Source organism: Gopherus evgoodei, chromosome 8 (genome assembly GCF_007399415.2).
Source record: "Gopherus evgoodei ecotype Sinaloan lineage chromosome 8, rGopEvg1_v1.p, whole genome shotgun sequence".
In the NCBI taxonomy this organism is placed as follows: Eukaryota; Metazoa; Chordata; order Testudines; family Testudinidae; genus Gopherus; species Gopherus evgoodei.
The window spans coordinates 70,502,298-70,530,277 of record NC_044329.1 but is presented as its reverse complement, the minus strand read 5'-3'; the positions used below and the strand labels follow the sequence as shown (position 1 = coordinate 70,530,277).

The 27,980-nt window shown below is 41.7% G+C and overlaps 1 protein-coding gene across 1 annotated transcript in view; it reads right to left on the bottom strand.

Moving 5' to 3' along the window:
* Positions 1–79: 79 nt before the first annotated feature.
* Positions 80–27,980, bottom strand: part of SLC25A24 (solute carrier family 25 member 24) — a 47,624-nt gene continuing 19,723 nt past the window's right edge. Inside the window, exons 2-10 of the mRNA XM_030572363.1 lie at positions 22,899–23,025; positions 22,110–22,197; positions 20,412–20,523; positions 18,711–18,869; positions 17,538–17,690; positions 10,669–10,776; positions 7,032–7,199; positions 4,491–4,641; positions 80–2,399 (exon numbers count right to left, since the gene is read on the bottom strand). Coding sequence (XP_030428223.1) covers positions 2,221–2,399; positions 4,491–4,641; positions 7,032–7,199; positions 10,669–10,776; positions 17,538–17,690; positions 18,711–18,869; positions 20,412–20,523; positions 22,110–22,197; positions 22,899–23,025 — 1,245 coding nt within the window. The 3' untranslated portion in view covers positions 80–2,220. The remainder of the gene's footprint in view (positions 2,400–4,490; positions 4,642–7,031; positions 7,200–10,668; positions 10,777–17,537; positions 17,691–18,710; positions 18,870–20,411; positions 20,524–22,109; positions 22,198–22,898; positions 23,026–27,980) is intronic.

Below are 27,980 nucleotides of genomic sequence, written 5' to 3'. Positions count from 1 at the left end.
CAGTACTGGAGTTAAGGGAACTATCAGTTTTGGGCACCTGTTTTCCAAACCATGAAAAACATAATACATCCCAAACAGATTAGGAAACAAACATTTATTATAAACTGGTAGTTCTACGGATCTATAAAAGTGATCAGATTTTTCAGTACACAGACTAAGAATACATAATTTGAACACAGCCCATTAGAGGCACATGGTGAAAAGTTAAAACTCAAATAGTCTCATGCTCTTCGGCAGTTGAAAGTGTCCCCACCACAACTGAACACTCATAATGGCACTTATACAATATTAACAAAATGGACTGAGTCTGCTACACAACAGGTGCTGCTTAGGTCATCTTTGCATTGCATAAAGAATATAACTGTTACAGTCAAAGGGATAATTGAGAAACAAAACTGGATCACATGAATTATATGCAGGTACAAAGAGATTGGCAAAGACAAAAGAACATGGACAATCAGATCATAAAGACATTGTACATAAGCACCATAATACCTTCTGTAAAGCGACAGACTCTGGCGTTTAAAAGAAGTGCATAAACTAGAGGGCAGGTTAACATAAAAGTAAAGCCAGAAAAAGCTGCCATTTTATAATATCACCAGATTAACTCTCAGGATTCATAAGATCAAGAATGAAATATGGTTACACTGTGTGTGTGTGTGTGTGTGTGTGTTTGTGTGTGTCTTACATAAAAGACCAAATTCTATCTGTTCTTTCTGTCCACGTGGAATTAGTGCAAATTAACACTACAAAAACAGTCATTTTGTGACAGTGTTCGGACCAGCAAGCAACTGAAATATACCTTAGTATAGACCTTAGTGGGGAAGCCATTTATAAAGTGTCTGTAGATTAAAATATCCATCCCACATATGGGAGAATCTGTGAAATAATAGCTTATCAAAAATGAGTTCTTGGGCTCTTTGAGTGCTTTGTTTGTATTTTTCCTAATTAATATAAAAACCAAGGGCCACTTTAATGGTCTGACTGCGGCTTCCTACCGAGTCACTCAGAAACCTTGTCTCATTTTCTGGTCCCAATCTGACTCCCTGAGCCCGTGCTCTCAGACCTTCAGGTTCAGTAGGTGGGGGGAGAGAGTGCCTCACACTGTTCAACAGCAACTCCCCCCTCCAGTATTATCAACTAGAAGGATGCTGTTAAACAGAAAACCATTCTGAATGGGAAACAAATGAGTCCTCAGACTCCAGGAGGAGGACAACAGCATTCCAAACTCCATTGAGAAAAATCATTCAAAAGTCTCCCAATAATCAGCCCTGTGATCTTTACTAACTTGCTTGTTTTGGTACACTCCAACTGATACAGCCAGCATCAATTTCATATTAGATACTGTATTTCCTTTATCCTGGAAGTATAACCTGCGCTTGCAGTGAGTTTAGTGATCCAGTAGTTCTTTACTGTTGCTAACTATTATGATACTATAAAACTTGCATCAAGAACCAAGGCAGTCTTGGCTAATGCTGCCAGCATTTATAAATTAAGTGGAAAGCAGCCCAATGAAATGAGCTATGAAGGTAATTGTGACTGTACCATAAAAATGTAGAATTTAACTCAGCTTGAGGTATTCTGATGCCATAGAACAACATCCCCTTGCACTTTCATTTCCTTAGAGGAAAAATAGAGGAATAAAAGCCAAACATTTTGTCATCCTGAAAGAAAAGCTATCAGGAAACAAAGTTTAATGTGGTGTTCTATTCTTACCTGCCCCTACGGCAATGACTTTTTTGATAAACTGATAAAATAAGCAATATTGCCTTTACGGATGGTAAGGACAAAAGGATATTGTGAATTGCTTGAGTATAAGATGGTATGACAAATCTATGAGTTTTAATACCAATGCAGTATACACTTCTCCCAAATGTGGCTTCACCCCAGTCAAATGCATATTTAAGAGAGCAGTAATTACAAAAAAATTAAACCCAAGAGCTAAACCATAAGTGGTTTCCTGATAGTCTTTTAATGTGTAGCTGATTTAAAGATGCTGTTTTTTATTTTTAAAATCCATACTATATTGATAGCAGTTTGGGGTTGGGGATTAGAAATTAAGACAGTTCCTTTCAACTTGGGGGAAAAAACAAAGCCACAGCTTCTTTGCACAGTGATCTGTTCTCCAATTATAAACAAGAACAAACCAGTTATTTGAGAAATCCTTTTGATTTGAATATTCCTGAGAAGGCGAGAGGCTTATCAGCTTTTTCCTTCTTTTCATGCTAGTCCCAAATTTTGCTTCATTTTTTCATAAACCACATAGCTGATGCTGACAGCCGGAAGCACTTTCATGAAGTTTGGGCCTATGCCCCTATAAAGTCCTAGGATTCCTTCATTAGCAATTATCCTTTGAAAGAGTCCAACCATGTTTAGCTGTGGGGCTCCTTCCAACAGGGCTAGAAAAGAAAAGGAAGATAGCAATCTCCATCATTTAGCAGTTCTAGTGATGTTAATATTCTAATCATATAAAGTTCCTCACTACACAGATGCACAACTTATCACCTCTAACCCTATGGACTTGGTACAGAGTCTTCTCAACACTATTTCCTAGCACAGCAAGGTCTGCTCTCAGTCGTTAAGTTTGAGGCAAGTCTCTTTCAGCTGCAGACCTGTGCCTTGGAACTCCCTCCCATGAAAGGTCCACAAGAATACCTTGCTGGTTGCCTTAACAACGTGCTGGAAGTTCTATTTGTCCTGTTGATCTATCCTCTCCTGTCTGAGACCTCGTTCTTCCATGCAGTTTCTACTACCTTTCTTCTCACCTATTTGCAACAGTTGGTAACAGAGTAGCAGCTGTGTTAGTCTGTATCGCAGAACAGGAGTACTTGTGACACCTAAGAGACGAACAAATTTATTTGAACATGAGCTTCTGTGGGCTACAGCCCACTTCATCGGATGCATAGAATGGAACATATAGTAAGGATACACACACACACACACACACACACACACACACACACACACACACACACACACACACACACACACACACACACACACACACACACACACAGAGAACATAAAAAGGTGGGAGTTGAGGCTAATTAATTAAGAGCAAAAATTTTTGTAGTGATAATCAAGAGAGCCCATTACAGACAGTTACAAGAAGTGTGAGAATACTTAACATGGGGAAATAGATTCAGTGTGTGTATTGACTCAGCCATTCCCAGTCTCTATTCAAGCCTAACTTGATGGTGTCTAATTTACATATTAATTCAAGTTCAGCAGTTTCTCATTGGAGTCTGTTTTTGAAGATTTTCTGTTGCAAAATTGCCACCTTTAAGTCTGTTACTGAGTGGCCAGAGAGGTTGAAGTGTACTCCTGCTGGTTTTTGAATGTTATGATTCCTGATACCAGATCTGTCTCCATTTATCCTTTTGCATAGAGACTGTCCAGTTTGGCCAATTTACATGGCAGAGGAGCATTGCTGGCCCATGGCATATGTATCACATTGGCACATGTGCAGGTGAACGAGCCCCTGATGGCGTGGCTGATGTGATCAGGTCCTAATCACAATGTGATCATCATAGGATCTAATCACAACAGCCATGCCATCAGGGGCTCATTCACCTGCACATCTGCCAATGTGATATTTGCCATCGTGCCAGCAATGCCCCAAAACACCAGGCCCTTTAAATCACCACTGGGGAAGCTGGTCCAGTTCGGCACGGAATACCAGCTCTTGCTGGTACGCCATACCTGACCATACTAGCTTACTTTCACCTTTGGATATAATGCAGTTTCACCTATAATGCGGTGAGATTTTTTGGCTCCAGAGAACCACGTTATATTGGGGTAGAGGTGTATTTTCACACCTCTTGTCAAACTCTGTAATGAGCTGTCTTGATTAGCACTACAAAAAAAATTTCTCTTAATTAACTAGCCTCTTAGAGTTGGCATGACAACTCCTACCTTTTCATGTTCTTTGTATGTATATATATCTCCTTACTATATGTTCCATTCTATGCATCCGATGAAGTGGGCTGTAGCCCATGAAGCTTATGCTCAGATAAATTTGTTAGTCTCTAAGGTACCACAAGTACTCCTGTTCTTTTAACAGTTGGTCAGTGACCCTTTGTTAGTGGTGGACGTATTTTCCTTGAGGGTCACAGAGCTTTCCTCTACACCACATTCCTTGGTCTCCTCTGGCCATGCATTTGCTCTGGTGTTTGTTTCTTTCTTTCTACTTCAGTTTTGTCCTTTAATTTTATAATATGGTCTTTATATAGCTTGTGATAGGAGCTCCACAAATGGGTTAAAATACATAAGGTGATTGATACAAATCTATAAAATATAAATATTAAAACACACAGAGCCGGAATCTGTAACATGAAGGTTGTGTCAAGCACTAACGAAGCCAATCAAAAGTTTAGATGGGCAAGGTCAGTATGGTATTAGACACTTTAAAAACAGGCATACTAAGTAGGGATTATTCTCCAAATTATAAATACCTTTAAAAGATATTCTTCCCAAATCCCAATTCTCACCTTGAGCCTGCATGCGAGTTCTGATGAGAGCAAGAGGGTAGCTGGCTAACTGACCACAAGTGCTAGAGACAGTACCACATCCAAGCAACACAAAGACACCAGGGTTAGCAGAGTCTGATGCATAATGATCTAGCCAAGCAGTCTTCAACGCCTGCCATGAAAACATAAATGGATTTGAATGCGATATATAAAAGTTTACACTAGATAGATAGGCAGCTAACAATAATATTAAGGTGCTCCTTTGCCTCCATAAAAATATTCCAAATGCATTCATGGACTCAATCCTGCAAGGTGTTGAGTGCTCTGCCTCAATCCAACAAGCACTTAAGTATGTGCTTAACTGTATATGTATATAAGTAAGACTAGTGACTTCAGTGGTACTATTTAGATGCTTAAAGTAAGTGCATGCTTAAGAGCTTTCTTTGACCAGACCATAGCACTCAGCAAGTAGAGGATCAAGCCTTATAGATCCACAAGCACCACAAAATAAAAGTTAAAAATGTGATAGATAAAAATATTAAATTGCCTTTTCAAGTTTTATTATGAGGCACTTTTCTCAGAATTAAGTGACTATACCCCAGTTACATGAGACAGACTGTGCACAGAAGGCTGACAAAGGTATTTCAGACCAAGTGCAGGTGGGAAAATGAGTACCACAATAGAAGATCCCTCATAGAAAATGCCATCAAGTCTCACCACTACTTTAAACGTGGGCCTTCAGCTCAAGCACTTCTGCTGCTTGTCTAGACTGGGAAAATGAGTCTTTAAAAAAAGTATACTAATGTGTTAGTTAATCTGTGTTAATTAACATATTTTTAGAGACCCCTTAGCACCCAGTGTAGGCAAAGAGAATAGCTGTTTAAAAACGTTAGCTAGTCCTGGTCAGTCTTAGGGGTCCCATTTAGGCCTTTATAGGACAAAACTCAACACTATAAACCATACCCAGAAGCTAATTGGTAGCCAGTGCTACAAAATGAGCCATTGGTGAAACATGTCCTCAGGGCTTGTCTACACCTCAAATTATTCTGAAATATCTATTTCTGATTAAATTTATGTATGGATGTTCTTATTCTGAATTAGTTTAATCCATTCCCAAAGTAGATTGAGATAATTTGTAATAAAGCACTCTTATTCTAGAATAATAGCATCCACATATGAAGTTGATCAAGAATAGTTAATCCACTTTGAACTCACACCCAATTTATATCAGATTCATTTTGAGTGTAGGCGGCCCCTCAGTGTGAAGCACATTTATGATATATTCATATTAAAATAATCCAATCATAATGAGAGGGAATAATTACATATGTTCAACTGTATCATAGCCATAGGGCTACATAACATACAATAGCCATCAGGTGTTTAAGGTTTAAGTTTGTTGTAGAAGGGATGTGCTCCAGGCCAGAGGGAGGTGTTTAAAAAGAAAGATATGAGTATATTGCATTGCAATAACCAGCTGTCTAATGTTCTGGTTTAAACCTACTGAAATCCACTTCCAAAACACGGGCCACATCCTGCAACACTTACTCATGCCAGCAATGCCGTTGGATGTTACAGGGGAAAAGAGGTTGACTATGAAAGGATCACCTACTTGTGTAAGGGTCCAATCCTGCCACTTTATCGCCCTGTAGTAGTAGCAATATTTATTATTTGTATTACCAAAGTACCTAGAAGCCCTAGGCACGGACCAAGACCCCACTGTGCTAGGTACTGTACAAATACAGAACAGAAAGATGTCTCCTTCTCCAAAGAATAATACATCTTCTTTCAGAAAGAAAACAGATAGATAGAAAATAGATAATTCAGGCCTGCCTGGGAGAAGCCCCTCACCCCCTGATTGGCTGCCTTCTCCACTCACCTGCCTCCTGGGAAGGGCAGCCATTCAGGGCTGCTGCAGGAAGCAGGCAGAGCTCTTCCCCCCCGTTCCCAGCAGCCAAAGCGGTTCTCATAGGAGGGGAGGGGGGCACAAAAAGGTTGAGCAGCTCAGGATAGTTCTGCTCTCTCCTCCCCAGTTTCCTTCCTGTGAGCAATGGCATCGATCCTCTGCTCCTCTCCCTTCCTATCTACTTCCATGCAACACCAGGCCTGGGAAGGAGGAGGAGACTCCACTGCAGCTGGCTCCCCACAGGCCTGAGAGAAGAGGTAAAGAATCCCTTAAGCTGCAGAAGGAGCAGATGTGAGGGTGAGAGCTTCCACAGTGGGAGCCAAAATCATCTAAATCCAGACAGACCAAAACCACAATATAAATGGAAGAAAAAAAAAAGCACACATGATTCTGGGGGAATCTCATGATTTTGGTGGGTCTGACTCATGATTTTTGAATCATGGGGTTGGCAATACTGTAACACAGTAAGGATAAATATGTGAAAAACTGGCCCTGAGCATACTACAGGGGATATTTTTTGAATCCACAAATAAGTGTAACTACAAGTAAGTTACAGATGTGAGTGAATGATACATATTTTAAGAGGGTAACAGGAGGGCAGTTTACATTTTTGTGTGTCTAAAGAAATAATACATGCATCAAGTAAGTAAACTGACCTCATAGACAGCCAGGTCTATACCAGCATAAGGAATTATGCCCAGAATGTTGGGTACATAACCTTTGTAAAAGGCTTTCAACCCTTCTCTTTTAAAAATCTTCTTAGCACAGTCAAACATCCCAGAGTATTGTCCTGTTTTACCCACAGCCAGTCTGGTCTTTAAGACCTGGAGGTAGAAGAAGTGTAGAATTAATTATTTGACAGGTCACGACATAGCTTACATATAGGAAACTGGCACAACAAATCTCTGCATACTCATAAGTTTCTATTTCCAAAAAGTGAACCTCTTTGCATTTGCTGCTTAAAATCTCCTTTGTAACAACTAGAGTTAAGGTTTGGTTAGCACTAGTTTTCTCAAGGTTTTATCATTTGTGAGAGGAATAGCCCAGCTAACAAGCTCATGGTTGTGAAGGAACAGGGTGTATTTTTTTAGTCAAAATCAGAATAAGATGAAAGTTGTGATTTGCCTTTTTTCCCCTTCTTATGTGTAAGAGACAATTTTTTAAAAAACAAATTACAAGATATCTGAAGCCTCTAATTAGGGCTGTTGCTTAGCGAAATTAGCATTTAGAAAGCAGAGACTGTGCAGGAACATGAACTAATTCCTTCTAAGGTTTCACTGGATCAAGCTTTTCAACTGAGGATTGCAAATTATATTAAAAACATTAAAAAAGACTCATGACACCCTATGAGATAATTAAGGGATATACAGGGATCACTTCACTCACTACTGAAATGCAACACAACAGCTGTTCAACAGTGCCTGTGACTTTACACCAGCATTGCAAGATAGGGAGCGAAGAACACCATGTTCAAATGAAACTGCCAAGGGATTTCCCTGAGCAGGAATTTGGCCTGCTTGGAAGTCTCATAAGAGATGGCTCCCATATGTGATGTCTGGCACATCAGCATCCAATCTTGGCCAGGAACACCATAGAAACCAGCTTTACTGCAATACTATGGCACGGTTGGGAAGATGGGAGTATCTTAGGGCTTTTCTCTGCTCTATGTGCTATAGTAGCACAGGTACAGACCTGTAGTATACCACTGCAGTGCCATAGTGCAGACGCTTCCTACAGTGATGGAAGGGTTTTTCTGTCATTGTAAAAGCAGCAAAGAATCCTGTGGCACCTTATAGACTAACAGACGTTTTGGAGCATGAGCTTTCGTGGGTGAATACCCACTTCCTCAGATGCATCTGAGGAAGTGGGTATTCACCCACGAAAGCTCATGCTCCAAAACGTCTGTTAGTCTATAAGGTGCCACAGGATTCTTTCCTGCTTTTACAGATCCAGACTAACACGGCTACCCTCTGATACTCTGTCACTGTAAGTAATCCACTTCTCTGAGCACCAGTACCTATGTCAATGGAAGAAGGTTTCCACTGACCTATCCACATCTACAGCAGGGTTAGGTCAGCATCACTATGGCATTCAAGGGTGTGAGTTTTTCACGCCCCTGAGCAATGCAGCTATGTCAATCTAAATTTTAAGTATTGACAGACCTTATTGTAGAACAGGACCTACATACCTCCACACTCATTCTTGTGTAGTTCACCACTTGAATATAAAATGACCAACACTGTAACATTTGGTTGCTTTATTCTTAGAAGCCAGCTGCGACTTGATTTTCTAAGGACAATAATGACTCAACTAAAAACAAAAAAACTCTACCACAGTTTATGTAGAATGCCATTTTATTTTCCCCACAGAGAGACACTCCTAATCAGAAAGAGTTCAGGGTGAGTCACCATTTTATATCAGCAGCGAAGAGTCCTGTGGCACCTTATAGACTAACAGATGTTTTGGAGCAAAACGTCTGTTAGTCTATAAGGTGCCACAGGACTCTTTGCTGCTTTTACAGATCCAAACTAACATGGCTACCCCTTGGATACATTTTATATCAGTTTCAAATCTTGCTGCAATGCTTGAACAGACCTAAATCCTGGTCCCAGCACATAGCTTGGGCAACTCTGCTGTGTGATACTAGAGTCATTCATCTTTCAGGCAGAGGAAACGGATTTTCTACCCAGGCTGCAGAATGAAAAATAGCCACTCTGGAGCTATTATTCTATTCGTAAGGCTGGAAAAATTGCTGCAATACCATTCTGAAAGCCGCTACCTGTTGTATGGAGGAATAATAGCAGCGACTCCACAGAGGAGCAGATGGATCTGCCCACTCTGCCCATAGTGCAAGGAAAACCAACAGAGGTAGCTTAACTTCATCTGCACAAGCTACCTAAATCTAACCCCAGCTTTGCACAGCAGACCTGTATTGGTTCTGTTGCAGGCAAGGCCTCCTCACCCCATGCCAGGGACTTGGGCCCTGTAATGGCAGGGACTCAAAGGAGTGCCCCCTGGTGGTCTGATGTAGAACTGCAGTAAAATTTCTGCTTCAGTTCCCCCAGCAGGTTTTCAATAAGTTGAACAAGGAGTCTGGTGGCGCCTTAAAGACTAACAGATTTTGGTATAAGCTTTTGTGGGTAAAAAAACTCACTTCTTCAGATGCATGCTTATGCCCAAATAAATCTGTTAGTCTTTAAGGTGCCACTGGACTCCTTGTTGTTTTTGTAGATACAGACTACATGGCTACCCCGATACTTGACACCAATAAATTGAATGATAGTATACACAGTGAACAATGTTCCTTCAGGGATTTTGTTTATTTAATCAACAGCCAAACAGTGTGTAAACAAGCCTTCTCCTCCCTTAAGTTCCCAGGCTTCTCCTTTGCCTGGAGCTGTGCAGTCTCTCCCCTGTGATCTCAGGGTATCTCCCAGGCCTCCCTGCCTCAAGAGCTTTGTAGTCTCTCCCCTCTGGAGCTGTCTCTCTTTATGTTTTGGGGACTGTTCCTCTCTCCAGGAGCCTCTGCTACCACTGGGCGTAGCTTCCTACCCAGCTCCTCTGAAGAGCTCTCTTCCCAAGAGCTTCCTCTCTATGTTCTGGTCTCCTGCCTGACCCTCAGAAATCATTTATAAACCAAGTGTTCCTTTAATTAATTAATTACCACACAACTGCTTATCCAATTAACTATCCACAAGTGGATCTGGATTGGCTCGTTTGCCTTAGTGGAGCCTGTCAGGCTAGATGCCTGGCCTTCAGAGGGCCAGTCCCAGTGGCAGGGCCACATTCAGGAAAGTACTTAAGCACATACTTAACATTAAGCGTATGCTTACGTCTTTTACTTCATGAGACTTAAATACACACTGAACTGATCTGCTGAACGAAGATGCTTTCCAGACTTGGAGACTTAGCATGCAATTTGTGACAATCCAATTTCTAACATTTTAAGAGAGAAACAACACAATCCCCAACACATATGCACATGGTGGTGTGGGTTTGTTTTTTTTAAATGAGGCAATTTAAATAAAATAAAACTCAGAAAATAGCAAAACCCCACATAACACTAAACACCAGAAAATCTAAGTATAGAACATGCCATGTTGTATTTCAGAAAGTGTCAAGTAGCATTATGGTGTGATTCTGAATGAGTAAACCTACAGAATTCAAGTGAAAGTCGTGATGTAGGCAGAACTCCTGTAATGTTTCCACAAAAAAAGCCATATATTGCTCTTGGTGAAGTCAACAGGATTTCTGGCACTGACTTCAATGGGAGCCTGGTCCTCTCTTGCTTACCTCCATAGGATAAATAGAGGTTTGTGCCGTTGCCCCAGCCAAAGAACCAGATACAAATCTTTCAACGGTCCCTATCTTTCCATCTTCATTAGCAAATATCTTCTTATACTGTGTAGGTAAAATACATAAAGACAAACATATCATACATCTTTCTGAGGCAGGTAGAATCCACCAGCAGAAGTAGAAATACGACACAAGAGGTTTTCCCACAAAGTTTGCATTATAGATGTCCAATTAACACAACTTAAAAATATTTACATTCCAATTCTCTATGTAATGATTTATAAAAATATAGATCTTCCAGCCTGTGAAAGTCCTTTACGTTTGGTCCCACTGAGTGGGATCAATTCTACCCATACTATAATGGCATGGGAACACCACTATAGTTAAGGTTGCCCCAAGACATCGGTTTAAAAACCAACCGTTCTAAATCCCCTAAAATTGAGTTGGTTAGTCTTTGTAATTTAGTATGCCTCAGGAGGGTACAGGGTAGGATTAGTGACCCAAATTTAGAATCATTTGTGCCAGGGGTCCTGGACATATAAGCCTTAGAAAAAACAGCCTTAAAAAAAAAAAAAAAAAAAAAAAAAAAGGTTGCAGGAGGGAGGGGAATCTAGAGATCAAGCTATTGATGTGATGAGGATCAAAATAGTCTAGCTCTCTCAGATTTTATCCAAGGTAATGCTTTGCACACACACAATCTTTGAGGGACCCAAACAGAGAACAGTGTTTAAGAAAATTTACAGTAACTCCTCGCTTAACTTTGTAGTTAGGTTCCTGAAAAATGCAACCTGAAGCAAAACCAATTTCCCCATAAGAATTAATGTAAATAGAGGGATTTAGGTTCCAGGTAATTATTTTTATACACACACACACACACTATATCCTTGGGGGGCAACAGTTTTAGGAAGAAATCACTGGAGACACAGAGAGCTGTGAACCTTGAAGCGGCCATTTATTGCCACCACAGAACTAACCAACAGACAGCCAAAATGGGCTGGGCTATCCCCTAATAGCAACACAAGATTCTATTACCATGACAACCAAACACACACACACACACACACACACACACACACACACACACACACACACACACAGAGTATAAGTTTTAAACAAACAATTTAATATTGGTACACAGCGATGATGATTGTGAAACTTAGTTGAGGTGGTGAAGTCACAGGGTGGGCTATTTCCCAGGGAATGCCTTACTGCTAAATGATGAATTAGCAATCGGCTCAGGGTTAACCCATTGTTGTTAATGTAGCCTCATACTCTACAAGGCAGCACGAATGGAGGCAGCATGGCAGAGAGAGAGACAGAGACACACACCATGTGAGAGAGAGAGAGATGCGCATTGCCCCTCTTAAGTATGCTGACCTCACTCTAAGTACATTGCCTTCTTAAGTAGATCAGCAAGTTTAGACAGCAGCTTATGCTGGCAAGCTGCCTCCATCTTGAGCCCTGTTGTGTGTCCTCCTGCTCTATGGAGATGGGGTCAGAAGGGTGCAGGAGCAGGGGGGAGGGGGACACCCTGACATTAGTCCCCCTCTTCTTCCCCCCCCCCACTCTGCGCAGCAAGCAGGAAGCTCCGGGGAGCAGCTCCAAAGCAGAGGGCAGGAGCAACACATGGAAGTTGGGGGAAGGACAGCTGAACTGCCTGGCCATTGATAGCCTGCTGGGTATCTGCCGCACAGGGAACTTAGGTGAACGGGGAGCTGATAGGGTGGGCTGCCGGTCCACCCTGGTTCCAAGCCCCCACCAGCTAGCTGCAATGGGGTGCTCTTCCTGCAAGCAGTGGACGAAGCAGGCAGCTGCCAAACAACGTTATAAGGGAGCATTGCACAACTTTAAATGAGTATGTTCTCTAACTGATCAGCAATGTAACAACAAAACAACCGGGATGACTTTAAGTGAGGAATTAATACACATTTTTACAATGCCTATGTACCAATACAGAAAAGCAGCTAGAGAATTTTCATTCCCACCATTTTATATGCTTTAAAGCTCAAGTCTAAGTAGTCTGAAATCCAAATGGCTAGTCAGATTGGTTTGAAAATTTGGTGTCTCTCATGAGGGCACAGGGTAGAGCTAGGGATTCAAATTTGGGGTCACTTGACAAAGAGGTTCCCAGTTTACAGATCATCTTAAAAAAAGTTTCCTTATGCTGCCCTGTACTGTTAAACTGAAAGTTACTAATCACTGGATGAATCAGAGCTCATTCTGTTTGCTGCGAAGTCATCCTTCAATTAACATAACTAAGGATAAGTTAATCACAAGCACCCACGTAACAAAAGGAATTTTGAACTGAGTGGTTGTAGTGCTACAATTTGAGAGTCACGAGTGGCAGTTTTATTTTGTGGGGAATATAATCAAAATATGAGGGGGGAATTAGACATGTGAATGCTTAAGAACATAAGAACGGTCATACTGGGTCAGAGCAAAGGTCAATCTTGCTCAGTATACTGTCTTCTGACAGTGGTCAATGCCAGGTACTTCAGAGGGAATGAACAGAACAGGTAATCATCAAGTGATCCATCCCCTGTCGCCCATTCCCAGCTTCTGGCAAACAGAGGCTAGGGACATCATCCCTCCCCATCCTGGCTAATAGCCATTGATAGACCTATCTGCCATGAACTTATCTAGGAAAGGAGGGCATTATGGAGAGGAGGAGCAGTACATGTGCTAATGGGATGAATTGGGTAACTGCTGAAGGAGGGTAGAGTTAAAAATTGGATGCTTTAACTCTGCATTTCCTGGTTTTCAGAAGTTTCAGTTTTGATTCACTCAACAGTCTGCAAGGGGACAACATATCACTAAGCAACCCTAACTCTGCAGAAATGTTGTTTTTTTGGTCATTCAATACCTATATGGTTGCACTTTTATAATAGAAGAGAACCCTGCATTCCTTGCACACCCAGAACTCCAACTTAAGTGAATGGGTACTCAAGGAATGGAGAATTAGGCGTTATGTGCATCATACCACTTGCTACGGGCAGCCAAATACTGCAGTCTTGTCTTTGTTCTGCCTGAGAGTATGTCTACTCTACTAGATTATTCCGATTTTACATAAACTGGTTTTGTAAAACAGATTGTATAAAGTCGAGTGCACGCAGCCACGCTAAGCACATTAATTTGGTAGTGTGCATCCATGTACCGAGGCTAGCGTCAATTTCTGGAGCGTTGCACTGTGGGTAGCTATCCCGTAGCTATCCCATAGCTCCCGCAGTCTCCCCCGCCCATTGGAATTCTGGGTTGAGCTCCCAATGCATGATGGTACAAAAACAGTGTCGCGGGTGATTCTGGGTAAATGTCGTCACAGTTCTTCTTCCATGAAAGCAATGGCAGACAATCATTTTGTGCCCTTTTTCCCTGGATTGCCCTGGCAGACGCCATAGCATGGCAAGCATGGAGCCTGTTTTGCCTTTTGTCACTGTATGTGTACTGGATGCTGCTGACAGAGGCGGTACTGCAGTGCTACACAACAGTATTCATTTGCCTTTGCAAGTTAGCAGAGATGGTTACCATTCCTATTGCACCGTCTGCCATTGTAAATTGGCGATGAGATGATGATTATCAATCATTTTGTACCATTTGCAATTGGAAAGTGGCGATGACGGTTATCAATCATTTTGTACCGTCTGCTTCTGTCATGGGTGCTTCTGGCTGGCCTCGCTGAGGTCGTCCGGGGACGCATGGACAAAAATGGGAATGACTCCCCAGGTCATTCCCTTCTTTATGTTTTGTCTAAAAATAGAGTCAGTCCCACCTAGAATATGGGGCAAGTCTACTAGAGAGCCAGAGAGCACAGCCGCTGAGGGTCAGAGCCCCAGAGATCCCACAGAAATAATGAGCTGCATGCCATTCTAAGGGGTGCCCCTGCAACAACCCCACCCGTTGCTTCTCTCCTTCCACACCCCTCCTGGACTACCGTGGCAGTGTCCCTCCATTTGTGTGATGAAGTAATAAAGAATGCAGGAATAAGAAACATTGACTTTTTAGCAAGATAAAATGAGGGGGAGGCAGCCTCCAGCTGCTATGATAGTCCAGCGAGTACAGAATCTTTTCTTTAGACACGAAACGGGGGGGGAGAGCTGATGGAGCTCAGGCTCCAGCTGCTATGGTGAGGACGGTTACCCAGCATTTTGCACCGTCTGCCAGGAATGACAGGGAGTCATTCCCATTTCTACCCAGGTGCCCCTGGCCTGTCAATAACCTAATCCCAGATTTGGACCTTAGCGTCCAAAATATGGGGGTTAGCATGAAAACCTCCAAGCTTAGTTACCAGTTTGGACCTGGTACTGCTGCCACCACCCAAAAAATTAGAGTGTTTTGGGGCACTCTGGTCCCCCCAAAAACCGTCCCTGGGGACCCCAAGACCCAAATCCCTTGAGTCTCACAACAAAGGGAAATAACTTTTCCCTACCCCCCTCCAGGTGCTCCTGGAGAGATACACAGAAGCAACCTCCATGAATCTAAACAGAGGGAGTCCACCCTCTCTAATTCCAGTCCTGGAACAAAAAGCACTTCCCTCTTCACCCAGAGGGAATACAAAGTCAGGCTAGTAAATCTAACACACCCAGATTTCCCCCCTGACTTCTTCCTCCCACCAATTCCCTGGTGAGTACAGACTCAATTTCCCTGAAGTTTCCCACTAAAGAAAAACTCCAACAGGTCTTAAAAGAAAGCTTTATATAAAAAAGAAAGAAAAATACATACAAATGGTCTCTCTGTATTAAGGTGACAAATACAGGGTCAATTGCTTAAAAGAAATATGAATAAACAGCCTTATTCAAAAAGAATACAATTTAAAGCACTTCAGCAACTATAGACATGTAAATACAAAAAAACAAACAAACAATAACCCTTATTGTTTTTATGATCTCTGTACTCACAACTTGGAAACAGAAGATTAGAGAGCAGGAAATAGAAATCACTCCTCATAGCTGAGAGAGAGGCAGACAGAAGACAAAGAACTCAGACACAAACTTCCCTCCACCCAGAGTTGAAAAAAAATTCTGTTTCCTGATTGGTCCTCTGGTCAGGTGCTTCAGGTTACTTTTTTTTTTTTTTCCCAGGTGAAAGAGACATTAACCCTTAGCTATCGGTTTATGACATGGCCGACCTCACCAAGGCCAGCCAGGAGCACTCACGGGATGATGACGGTTTTCCACCATTATGTACAGTCTGCCATCAGGAAAGGAAGGGGAGGAGATGCTCCTGTTCAGCGCTGCAGCACCGCGTCTACCAGCAGCATGCAGTAGACATATGGTGACATTGAAAAATGGCAAGAAACGATTTTTTTCCCTTTTCTTTCACTGGGGGAGGGGTGGTAAATTGACAAGATATACTCTGAACCACCCGGGACAATGTTTTTGACCCTAGAGGCAGTGGGAGCTCAGCCAAGAATGCTAATGCTTTTCGGAGACTGCTGGGGACTGTGGGATAGCAGGAGTCCTCAGTACCCCCTTCCTCCCTCCATGAGCATCCATTTGATTCTTTGGCTTTCTGTTACGCTTGTCACGCAGCACTGTGCTGAGTCCCTGCTATGGCCTCTGTCTATCAAAGCATTTGAAAAAATCTCCAGGCTATGTCATTTCGTCTTCTGTAACGGAGCTCTGATAGAACAGATTTGTCTCCCCATAAAGCAATCGGATCCAGTATCTCCCGTACAGTCCATGCTGGAGCTCTTTTTGGATTTGGGACTGCATCGCCACCCATGCTGATCAGAGCTCCACGCTGGGCAAACAGGCAATTAAATTCAAAAGTTTGCGGGGCTTTTCCTGTCTACCTGGCCAGTGCTTCCGAGTTCAGATTGCTTTCCAGAGTGGTCACAATGGTGCACTGTGGGATACCGCCCGGAGGCCTATACCGTCGATTTGCGACCACACTAACCCTAATCCGACATGGCAATACCGATTTCAGCCCTACTCCTCTCGTCAGGGAGGAGTACAAAAACCGGTTTAAAGAGCCCTTTATATCGATATAAAGGGCCTCATTGTGTGGACAGGTGCAGGGTTAAATCGGGTTAACGCTGCTAAATTCGGTATAAACGCATAGTGTAGACTAGGCTTCAGTAGTTTTATCAGCTACTGATAAGCTACGCTGAGGAAGGAGTAATGTACTGAGGGATGTAAGCAATAACTGCACATTAGGGCAAATTACCACCTCTCATCAGAAGTTGTAAATCAGATACCCTATACACAAAGGATAATTTTTTAAAATAGCTTTGGGTTTGGGGTTCTTTGTTTACAGCACAGAAGAGTGTTGCTGTAGTATTGTAAATTACTTTGCTCTTACCTCTGGTCCTAGCAAGACTCTGCCATCTTCACAGATGAGAAAGCAAAGATCAGTTACTGGGTGTTCTACAATTCCAAACTAAAACTGTGATCGCAGGGAGATCTCTATTCCAAAGGAGGATTAGGCCTTTAATATGTTGTGTAAAGCTGATTCAGAGGTAAATATAACTCTGAAATCCATGCTGAGGGCATCTTACTGCAGGACAATGACATTTGACTTAAAAGGAATCCTGTACATGGGTATGTGTTAGGCTAAAACAACTTGCTAAATTTTTATGTGGTTACTATTTAGAAATCAAAACTGAAGTATTTAACATTAGACCTCTCCATAAAAAGTTACATAGATAAGTAAGTAGCTTTAAACTCAAATGATGCGAGTTTGATTTCCTTCCTACATTGTTCTCAGTACAACAGTAATAATCCACATTACTCACATATTTTATAAACCAGTTATAAGACTATTTTAAATTTGATCAATAAAACCATTATATATGTATTTTCATCATTTGCATTCGTTTTGCATTTAATGCATTTGCATTTAATGTTCATCACCTTGATTTAACACATTACCTGTTCATATGCCCAGAACTTAATAGCTGTTTCAGGTGCGATTTTAATAACATTCACACCATTTCCCCTCCAAAGGGAACGGACGCCTCCTTCTTTCACCATCTGCTTAAGGCCACTTGATATATTCATTTTATTTGACTTTGAACTATGAACCTATTAACCACAGTAAGAAAAAGAAATGCTTAGATTGGATATAGGACTCATTTTTAAGCAACAAAGGATAAATGTTGTAGTAAATACTTAAGTCAAAACCCCCTAGAAGACGGACAGTATAATTACTTGTCTCATAACTGAATAGTTGTAGTCAATCTGAGATGCTGCAATATAACTGTAAACTAAGGATTGTTTTCACACCATTATCTGTTGTATTTCTTGAAAACTAACACTATAGTAACAATAGTCCAGTCTTTCATTTTTATAGCAGTTGTGATATTTCTTCCAAACTGGCTACTGGTTCAAAAAGGAATATAAATGCTCATTATCAAGAGAAATGCAATATATTCCTTAAAATGCATACTATAGAAACACTACATAATGTGCTTTTTAGATTGAGTAGTACTTTCTATGCGGCAGACTCAGAAAACATAAAGCAAGCTACTGTTTAAAATCCTGTAATTTTGAAAAAATGTATGGGAAGTGTGTAAAAAGTGTGAAATTTATTGCTGATCTTAATACACTGTTGTAGTTTATACCGGCACAACTGATTTTGATAGGGTATCAGTTTTTTATTAATCATTTCAGATATCAAACGGGAACGTATTTAATATAATATCTGTACCACAATACACCGCAAAGCAAGTCTCATTACAAAAATGCAGCATTTGAATTCTTTAAAATAAGCAGCAATATGCATAAAACAAACATGCAAGCATCAGGGTGCAAAAGACATGTAGAAATTAGGGCCTAATCCTGCAAACCATTATGCCCACAAGAATAGTTAAGTGTATGTAGTCTATCTTGGCAGGATTAGGACCTAAGTCAATACAAATTATGAAACAGTTTTAAAAGCACGAGAGCCTCTCAAGAAGTAAGAAACTATATTCTGCTATTAATTTACAAAAACTCTCAGCCAGGTGGAACTCCTCTAAAAAACTTCCAGAACACGGCCTAGATTATGCTAAAGGAGAAAAGTGATTTACCAGAATTTAAAATTGCTTAAGCGTTGCAACTCACCTGCATCATGACTTTAAGGCGATCTAATGGTGCTGTACCTGTTCGAGAGACGGCACCAGCCACTCCTCCTGATAACAGCTGTCTCCACCATTGCCCGGACTTTTTCTCTTCCTCTGTGAATTCATCTGGGATAGTCAAGCTATCTCCTATATCCAACACCTGTCACAATGCAAAGCAGAAAGGGGCAATAACTATATTTCATATTTAGTGATTTTACTGATAGTTCTGACACTGGCTTGACTACAAATAGATACCATACCAAATGACAATGTATTAAAAAAAGTTACATTAAAGACATAAAAATAGCTATTAATAATCTGTAATGTACATACTTGTACTGTATAACAATGGAATGAAATTACAGTAACAGCAATTCTATACAGCAAAAATCAAAAGTGACCCTTTGTTCCCTTTAAATATATTTAGAACACCACCACCCAAAACCCACCATTTCAAAGACAGCACCATCATCATTAAAAATTATGACAAACTCCTTTCTTGAGCACAGCTGTAATGAAGACATTTTGTCAAGCTCAGTAAAGCTTTCCAGACAGTGTCCAAGTCCAAAATGCTTACATGCTACTAACCTTTCATCCAGGCAGCCTTTAAGGATTAGTTTGATAATCTCTTAAAGATGCTGTCAAGAGATTAATCATTCAAGGTAATTTATTCATGTATTTTACAGACACACACATTTAAAAATAGCTTTCTATTATAAATAAATATAGCACCTAATTATATGATTCATTTCACTAATCCATTATGATCTTTCTTGTTCCAACCAACAATTTTACTGAATGTTTTGAAGAGACATTAGTGAGTATCATTCAGTTGTGAAAGTCTGAAATCTCCCTGCCAGATGGGTGTTTAGTTTAAAATATTTACTGTTCAACTTGAACAACAGTGAACATTACTAAAGGTGACAGAGGGCTATGGATTTTTATAAATAACTTAAATGCATACCTTCATTTTCATCATATAATATGTAGTAATAATAAATAAGAGGGATTGCACCATTTAATACTACTAATCCAGTTTCACATATGAGTTACGTTTGCTGTTAAAAAGAGAGAGCGAAAAATCTTTCCAATAAGAGAAAGCAATTACTGCAAAGTAGCTGGGGAGTGGGAGGATCAAATTTTTTCCTTTAATAAAGTGAGTTATATTTATACTGTTGCTGAATTTAATTTTAGATGCTACCACTTTTAATGCCCCAAGTCCCCCTCATCTGTAAAATGGAGATAGTACACTCTGTAGCATTTCCTCTTGTTTATTTAGACTGCAAGCTCTTCTGGGAGGATCAAGATACTGGACCTTAGACTTTTCACTGATCCAGGACTAAATACTCATCCTGCCCCAAGTATCCTTGTGTGAGTAAGATGGGATAAGAACACCACATCTGGGGAGGAAAAAACACAAACTATACCAGCTGTCTAAAGCTTCTCAGAAGGCTTGAAGTTCTAAAATTAGTTCTGGCAGAGACGGATTTGGAAGCAGAATCCAGGTGAGGAGTCAAAGATGCAGAATAATCTCTCTCTCTCTCTCTCTCTCTCACACACACACACACACACACACACACACACACACACACACACACACACACACACACACACACACACACACACACACACACACACACACACACACACACAAATATATCTACATAAAATAGATCTCCTTTAAAATACAAGCTGAACTTACAGTGGAATGTTTCCAATAACGGATTATTTCCTCAATGTCTGTAGCTGGGTTAAATAAAAAGTGATCCCGCCATTCATTCCAGTCCACTGACATTGTCCCATCAGCATCAATGCTGAAATTAAAACAAAACAAAAGTATGCAAAATATTAAACTGAGAGGATTTCTGTTTCCTGCTTTCTAATCTTCTGTTTCCAAGTTGTGAGTACAGAGATCATAAAACAATAGGGGTTATTGTTTTTTTCTTTTGTATTTACATGGTGTAGTTGCCGGAATGTTTTGTATTGTATTCTTTTTGAATAAGGCTGTTTATTCATATTTCTTTTAAGCAATTGACCCTGTATTTGTTACCTTAATACAGAGAGACCATTTTTATGTACTTTTTCCTTTCTTTTTATATAAAGCTTTCTTTTTAAGACCTGTTGGAGTTTTTCTTTAGTGGGGAACTCCAGGGAATTGAGTCTGTGCTCACCAGGAAATTGGTGGGAGGAAGAAGTCGGGGAAATCTGTGTGTGTTAGATTTACTAGCCTGTCTTTGCATTCCCTCTGGGTGAAGGAGGGGGGTGGGGGAGAGATTGGCTCTCTCTCCTTGTGTTTCCAGGACTGGAAATAGAGAGGGTGGAGTCCCTCTGTTTAGATTCACGGAGGTTGCTTCTGTGTATCTCTCCAGGAACCCGGGGGGGAACACCTGGAAGGGAGAAGGGAAGGGAAATGGTTTATTCCCCTTTGTTGTGAGACTCAAGGAATTTGGGTCTTGGGGTCCCCAGGGAAGGTTTTTGGGGGGACCAGAGTGCCCCAAAACACTCTAATTTTTTGGGTGGTGGCAGCTTTACCAGGTCCAAGCTGGTAACTAAGCTTGGAGGTTTTCATGCTAACCCCCATATTTTGGACGCTAAGGTCCAAATCTGGGAACAGGTTATGACACCATGCAAACCAGTCGTCACACGAGTGTGAAAATCCACGTACAGCAGTGGATACTAATCTTATAACTGTCCAGTAAAACCAACCATTTTTCCCAACGGAGGTATGGGGTAAGGGGAAGCGGACATAACAAAAGTCACGTTAATGAAGAACAAATTGACATCCCTTCACATTTCCAATGCACTCTGCAGTGGTTTGAAGGACAAGAAAACAACACAGTGCACCATACCTACCGTAAATTTGAGATGTTCAATTTATGAATCTTTCAATTTTATGAACTCAAATACTTAGTATAGTAGAATTCCTATTCTACATCTCTGTCTGATATAACGCGACCCGATATAACACGAATTCGAATATAATGCGGATCAAAGCAAGTTTGATATAATGCGGCTTCACCTATAACGCGGTAAGATTTTTTGGTTCCCGAGGACAGCATTAGATCGGGGCAGAAGTGTACTATCACATTTGCAAGGGTATGCTTGGCTCTTTAGTTCTCTAAGGAAGGAAAATAGAGCATGTTTTTATTGTTAAACTGGAGGCCAACTACATTTGATTATGCAGATAGGTGTGATACCTAAATATTAGCATGACTCAGATTCAGTCTTAAACTAATATGAAAATAAAAATTACTGTTGTACTTTGCTAGTCAATAGTTATCTTCCATTAAAAATTATCCTTTTACGTCTGTTTTGGAATTATGTAAACATGTTTATGAACAATCATTTGAAGAATATACAAAGTCACAAACACGGACTAGAAATAAGAATAGTTTCTGACCTTTTTAGAATCTTTTCTGCCTGTTGTTCTGAAATATTTATACCCAATATCTTGAGAGACTGGACAATCTCTGATGCTTCAATTTTTCCTTAAAGCATTAAAAGAAAAAATGTACAAGTTAAAAGCTTCTTCAAATCTTGGTATGTGAACTCACATGATAATGATCTTTCTTCTACTTAAAGATTTGAGAAGTCTTTAAACTATAGTTTAGTACAAAGCAGCACAGACCATTTAATACACTTTTACACTGAAGTCCTAAATGATACAATTGGATAACATCTGCTCAGTCTTTGTAATACATAAGTGCATCCCAAACACCTAGTGAGTCAGTCTTCCTCTATCAGAGGGAAAAATATGTTTTCTAACTAGAGACTTCCTCACAGCTCCTCCAACTGCAGAGCAAAATTCCTTAGGTCTGCCAACTTGAAGGCTGTTAAGTGGAGGAGAATATAATCCTTATATAATTAGTCATTTGACTATGATGTGGATACTCAATCAAAATTACGAGCCTGTTCCTACTCCAATGGAAATTAATTGGAGAGGATGCAAGTTCCATATTAGCAATACAAGTTCCATCTCGGCAAACTTTACACTCCAACAAAAAAAATTTACCTCCATTTATTACATACAATATTTACATTACACACAAAATATTTAGGTCCTTGAATGTTTTTGGGAAATAACCATTTTATACTGAATTATTCTGAAATCTAGTTCAGTAATTGGTATCACACATTTTTCTTTCGAACAGGTTTTTGAACCCCAGGTCAGGTGAAAATAAAAACATACCATCATTGTTTTTGTCCAGACTCTTAAACGCTAGTTTCATTTTTTTCTCATGATCTTTAAGGTACTGCATAAATTCTTCAAAGTCCAGCTGCCCATCCTTGTTAGAATCTCCAGTTTTAAAAATTGTCTGTTGAGAGAAAAATAATTAAGGAAATATTACTGATCAAAGAATGAATGAAAGAAAAGTGCTCTGTAATATTAAGATCTGCACAATCAACCGTGACCGGCATCTCACATTAGTAGAGTTTGGGAAAGAAACACTTTTCCTCGCTCACCAAAACTGACCCCCCATTGAACTTCAAAACACCCACGCTGGGTAGGAAAGTATTGCTACCTCCATTTTATACTAAAATGACTTTGTCTGTAAGACAGTCATTAGGAAGCAATGATAAGACATACTGAGACAAATAAAACACACTCTTAAATGTAGTTCTACCTATGAAATTATCCAAGGGTTAAATACAGCCTATATAAATACATGTTTGACATAGGAATGAACTGGATTCAAGTTGTGATCTTACTTAGGGCATGGTTACACTTGCAGATGTAGAGCGCTGGGAGTTAAACCAGCCTTTGGAGACTGCAGTAGGGAAAACGCTGCAGAGTGTTTACACTCTCAGCTGGAAACACACTGGCCTGGCCACATTAGCAGCTCTTACAACACCACAAAGAGCAGTGCATTGTGGTAGCTATCCCAGCATTTAAGTGGCTGCAAAATGCTTTTCAAATGCAGGGGGTGGGGTGGAGTGTGACCAGGAGTGTGTTGTGTGTATGTTGGGGGAGAGAGCATGGGTTTTTGGGGTGTTGAGAGTATGTCAGCATGCTGTCTTGTAAGTTCAGACCCCTCTTCCCCCCAACTCTCTCTCACACACTCACAGCAAGCAATATTCCAGACCAATGGCTTGCTTTGTCCCAGAGCAGATAAGCATGCTGGCTGTCAGAAATGGAGCTTTGAACGGGCATATACACATTCCTACAGCTGATTCCAAAACAATGACAAGAATGGCCACTTGACTTAAGGGGATTATGAGACGTTTCCGGAGGCTGATCAAAGCACAGTAATGCAACACCTCGTTCACACTCATGCTGGGGTGTCTCAGCTGAGGCGCAACAAGCATTATGCTTCTCGTGGAGGTGGATTACCGGGAGCGCTCCAGCTGCAGAGTCCAGGAGCTCTAAGTGCCTTGCCAGTGTGGATGGGTCGGGAGTTAGGGCACCTGGGGCTGCTTTAATGCACTCTAACTTGCAAGTGTAGCCAAGCCCTTACTAGGCATTTAGTCTACATTCAACACCTTGCCCTGCTTGTGACTAAAGAAGTGACAAAAATGGGGAGTTCTATCATGCAAATCTCTTAGAGCAGGGATTCCAAACTGTGGTACATGAGCTTGATGTTGACTTCACAAAAAAAAAATTCAAGGTAGGATGTAAATGAATAAAGTCTGAGAAGCACTGATTAGAGTATAGAGTTTAAGGTGAAGTTCTGCTCTCATACTTCAGGATGGATATGAATGCCTAAATTCCACTCTCCCGACACATGTAGAGTTCCTAATGAGACAGGATACAGAATTAGAGATGCACTGGGTGGATCAGAGACTGATCTGACAGCAGAATTCTGAAGAATATATTTCAAAGCTCCTCATGGTACATTTGAAATCTGTGCTAAAAAAATAAATATTTTAGTTTAAATATTTTCATACAAGTGTGATGAATCAGGGCTATATCTGTACAACTTATGAATTCAGTTTGATATTGTGAAGCTTTATTATGAAAAACTGCTGTATTATGAGTGCCTATATGTATGTCGATCCACTATTGCTGACAAGGCCTGTAGCGGATATAGGGAAAGTGGGAAATACTTAAGGTTAACAATAGTACTGAAATTCACAAAGGTCATGATATAAAGTAGCTGAAGCTTTAGAAATCCAGTCTTAGCTTAACACGTCCAAAGATAGTGAGGATAGTAGAAGCAATGGAACAAGAGAGATCCAGTAATCAAGAGGGGTTTAAATAAAGAAACACACAGGAACAGTGAAGCCAGAGAAAAAGAGGAAGCACAAGGCAAGAGAAAGAAGGGGTCAGAAGCTGAGTAAGGGGCTCCAGGAGGAAGAGGTCACCCAGCATGTAGCAGCCTCATTAGGAAAGGGAGCCCTACCTGCTTTCCTGCACCCAGATGGCCCCAAGGGACAACGATCCAACTCCAAAGAATGCCCTGGAGTGGTGAGGAAACTGAGGTGGGGACATGCATTTAGTGTCTGTGGTTTGTATAATTTGTACTCTCCTGTACTTTAACCATAAAAGAACATTAAAGTTGTTAGACTTTGTGCATAGTTTGTGTGTACTGACTACCTGACAACTGCTGTGTGCCCCTAAGAGAGTTAAATTATAACCAGAAGTTTCACACCTTTGGGGTGGAGCTCTGGAGAGGTGTGTGTTTGAGTAACTGGGGTATCTCAGAGGCCAGCACTAGTCCTAGGGGCCTAGGACAGGTAGGCTGAGGAGCCCCATTTCTGAGGAGTGACAGCAGCCTAAGGGTTAGTACCCAGGAAATGTGATAAGAAAGCCCACGGAGGAGCCAGTGCTGCAGCCTGCTGAAGCTCCAGAAGCTTAATACACCCCAGGAGAGCCCTAGCACAGAGGCTTTGGATTCCCCTCACAGTGGCTCTAGTGGGTGGCCAGGAGGAATTGCTTGCTAGGATCTGTGACAACCAGTTACATCCAAATGTGCTCACTCTATAAATACAACATCTCTGCCAACTTATTGCTAGTCTGCACTCTGGCACTCCCCATTGCCACTCCTTCTCCTGAATAGGACGAGATTATAAAACAAATGAACCAAGAACCTAACATAACTCAAGTAATTGCAGATCAGGGTTTACATGCACTAAAACAAAAATGGTCTCCCAAGAACTTCCGCATCAGTTCCGTTCTACTTACCTTAGCCACCCACTCATGTACTAATGATGTGTTATCTGTATGAATTATATTACGACAGGATTTTATGCAGGCCTTGTCATAAAATGCCTTGCATACCTATGGCACTTACATAGGTAGGTAATCAATCTCAGTACAAATTTGTATGGCTATTCTGAACTATGACATTTTACTGAAACCATATTTACTTACTTTGATCTGGAGACAAGATCGCTCAATATGCAATAAGTGCTCATTCCACTGTAACCAGTTACAACTTACTGAGGCCATGGCTACACTTGTGAGTTAAGAGTGCATTAAAGCAGGCCCAGGAGCCCTAACTCACGATGCGTCCACACTGGCAAGGCATGTAGAGCGCCCGGACTCTGCAGCTAGAGCGCTCCTGGTAATCCACCTCAGCAAGTGGAATAACGTTTGATACACCCCTGCTGGAGCGCCGCAGGGCCAGTGTGGATGCCCTGATCTGTTAATGCGCTCTCACTGGCCTCCAGAAGTGTCCCACAATGCCTGTTCTAGCCAGTCTGGTCATCACTTTGAACTCTACTGCCCTGCCCTCAGGTGACCAACCATCAGACCCCGCCCTTTAAAATCTCTGGGAATTTTGAAAATCCTCTTCCTGTTTGCTCAGCAAGGCTTGGAGTGCTCTCAGTGCATCTTTCCATGTGACCATGCCTCCACGCACCAGGCGATCCCCAGTATGGAGCAATGGCGAGGTGCTGGACCTCATCAGTGTTTGGGAGGAGGAAGCTGTCCAGTTTCAGCTGCGCTCCAGCCATAGGAATTACAGTACCTTCAGGCAGATATCAAGGGACATAATGGAAAGGGGCCATGACTGGACACACTGCAGTGCAGGAGCTGCGGAATGCCTACCACAAAGCTCGCAAGGCAAACCGCGACTCCTACAAAGAGCTGGATGCAATACTTGGGGACGACACCAACTCCACTCCAGAGGACAACCATGGACACTTTAGAGCCCAGTTCAACAAGGCAGGAGGAGAAGGAGGAAAGTGGGAGTGAGGGTACTGAGGAGGAGGAAGACACTCCGGAATCCCTAGATGCATGCAGCCATGAGCTGCTCTCAAGCCAGGAGGAAGATGGCTACTCATGGCGGATGGTGCTTGGGGAAGGACAAACACCAGAGGAGGTTCCCAGTAAGCGACTTTTATTTTGGGGAGGAAGTTATTCGGTGAGGGCTCTTGGGGCAAGGAGGGTTAGGGCTGTATGCCTAGATGCAGAATAGGGCATTGATGTGCTCTCTCACATTGCGGTAATTGGCCTCAATGGTCTCTTCAAAGGTCTCATCCAGAACTTGGGCAATGCGCTTGTGCAGGTTTCTTGGGAGAGCCACTGTGGTCCTTGTCCCAGTCAGGCTAACATGTCCGTGCCACTGTGCCATCTGGGGGGGGGGGACCACTGCTGCACACAGGCAAGCTACATATGGGCCAGGGTGGAAGCCGCATTGTAGTAGAAGACCCTCCCTTGTTTCCCAGGTCAACCTCAGCAGCGAGATATCTTCCAGGATGAACTCCTGTGGAAAATGTAAGGACAATGTTCAGTATAGGGGCCCCCTGCAGCTGTTGGCTCTCACCAAGGCACAGAAACCCAGAGGACAGTACGGCCATGAAACAGTCACGCTTGACCCTGTGCTTAGTCACCACTTGGGGGCTCCCAGGGGTTATGTGCGCTCGCTTTGGGACAGGCAAATTATGCTATTGTGTAGACTGTGCTTGCCCTTAAGTACGGAGGAATCATTGCTTTGTCTGAAAAATGCCGCCTCTGTTAAGTGTTGCATTTTGCCTTTACAGATGCAACCTTGAGATCTCAGCTGTCCATGTTATCACCGGCTGAAAGATTGCAAAGAATTAGGAAGAGGCCACATAGAAGCAAAGATGACAGGCTGCATGAAGTCATGCAGCAGTCCCTTAATGAGAATCTAAAAGTGCAGGAGTGGAGGGAGAGTGAAGGGAGGATCCGCCAGCAGAATGAGGAGCACCGGCACAAAAGCACGGATTGGTTGATAAGCATCATGGAGCGCCAAGCAGACTCGATCCAGGCGTTCGTAGTCATGCAGGTGGAGCACTACCACACAGCCCTGAAAACTACAACCCTTACCCACTGCACTCAACCCCCATCACCATGCATTATAGCCAT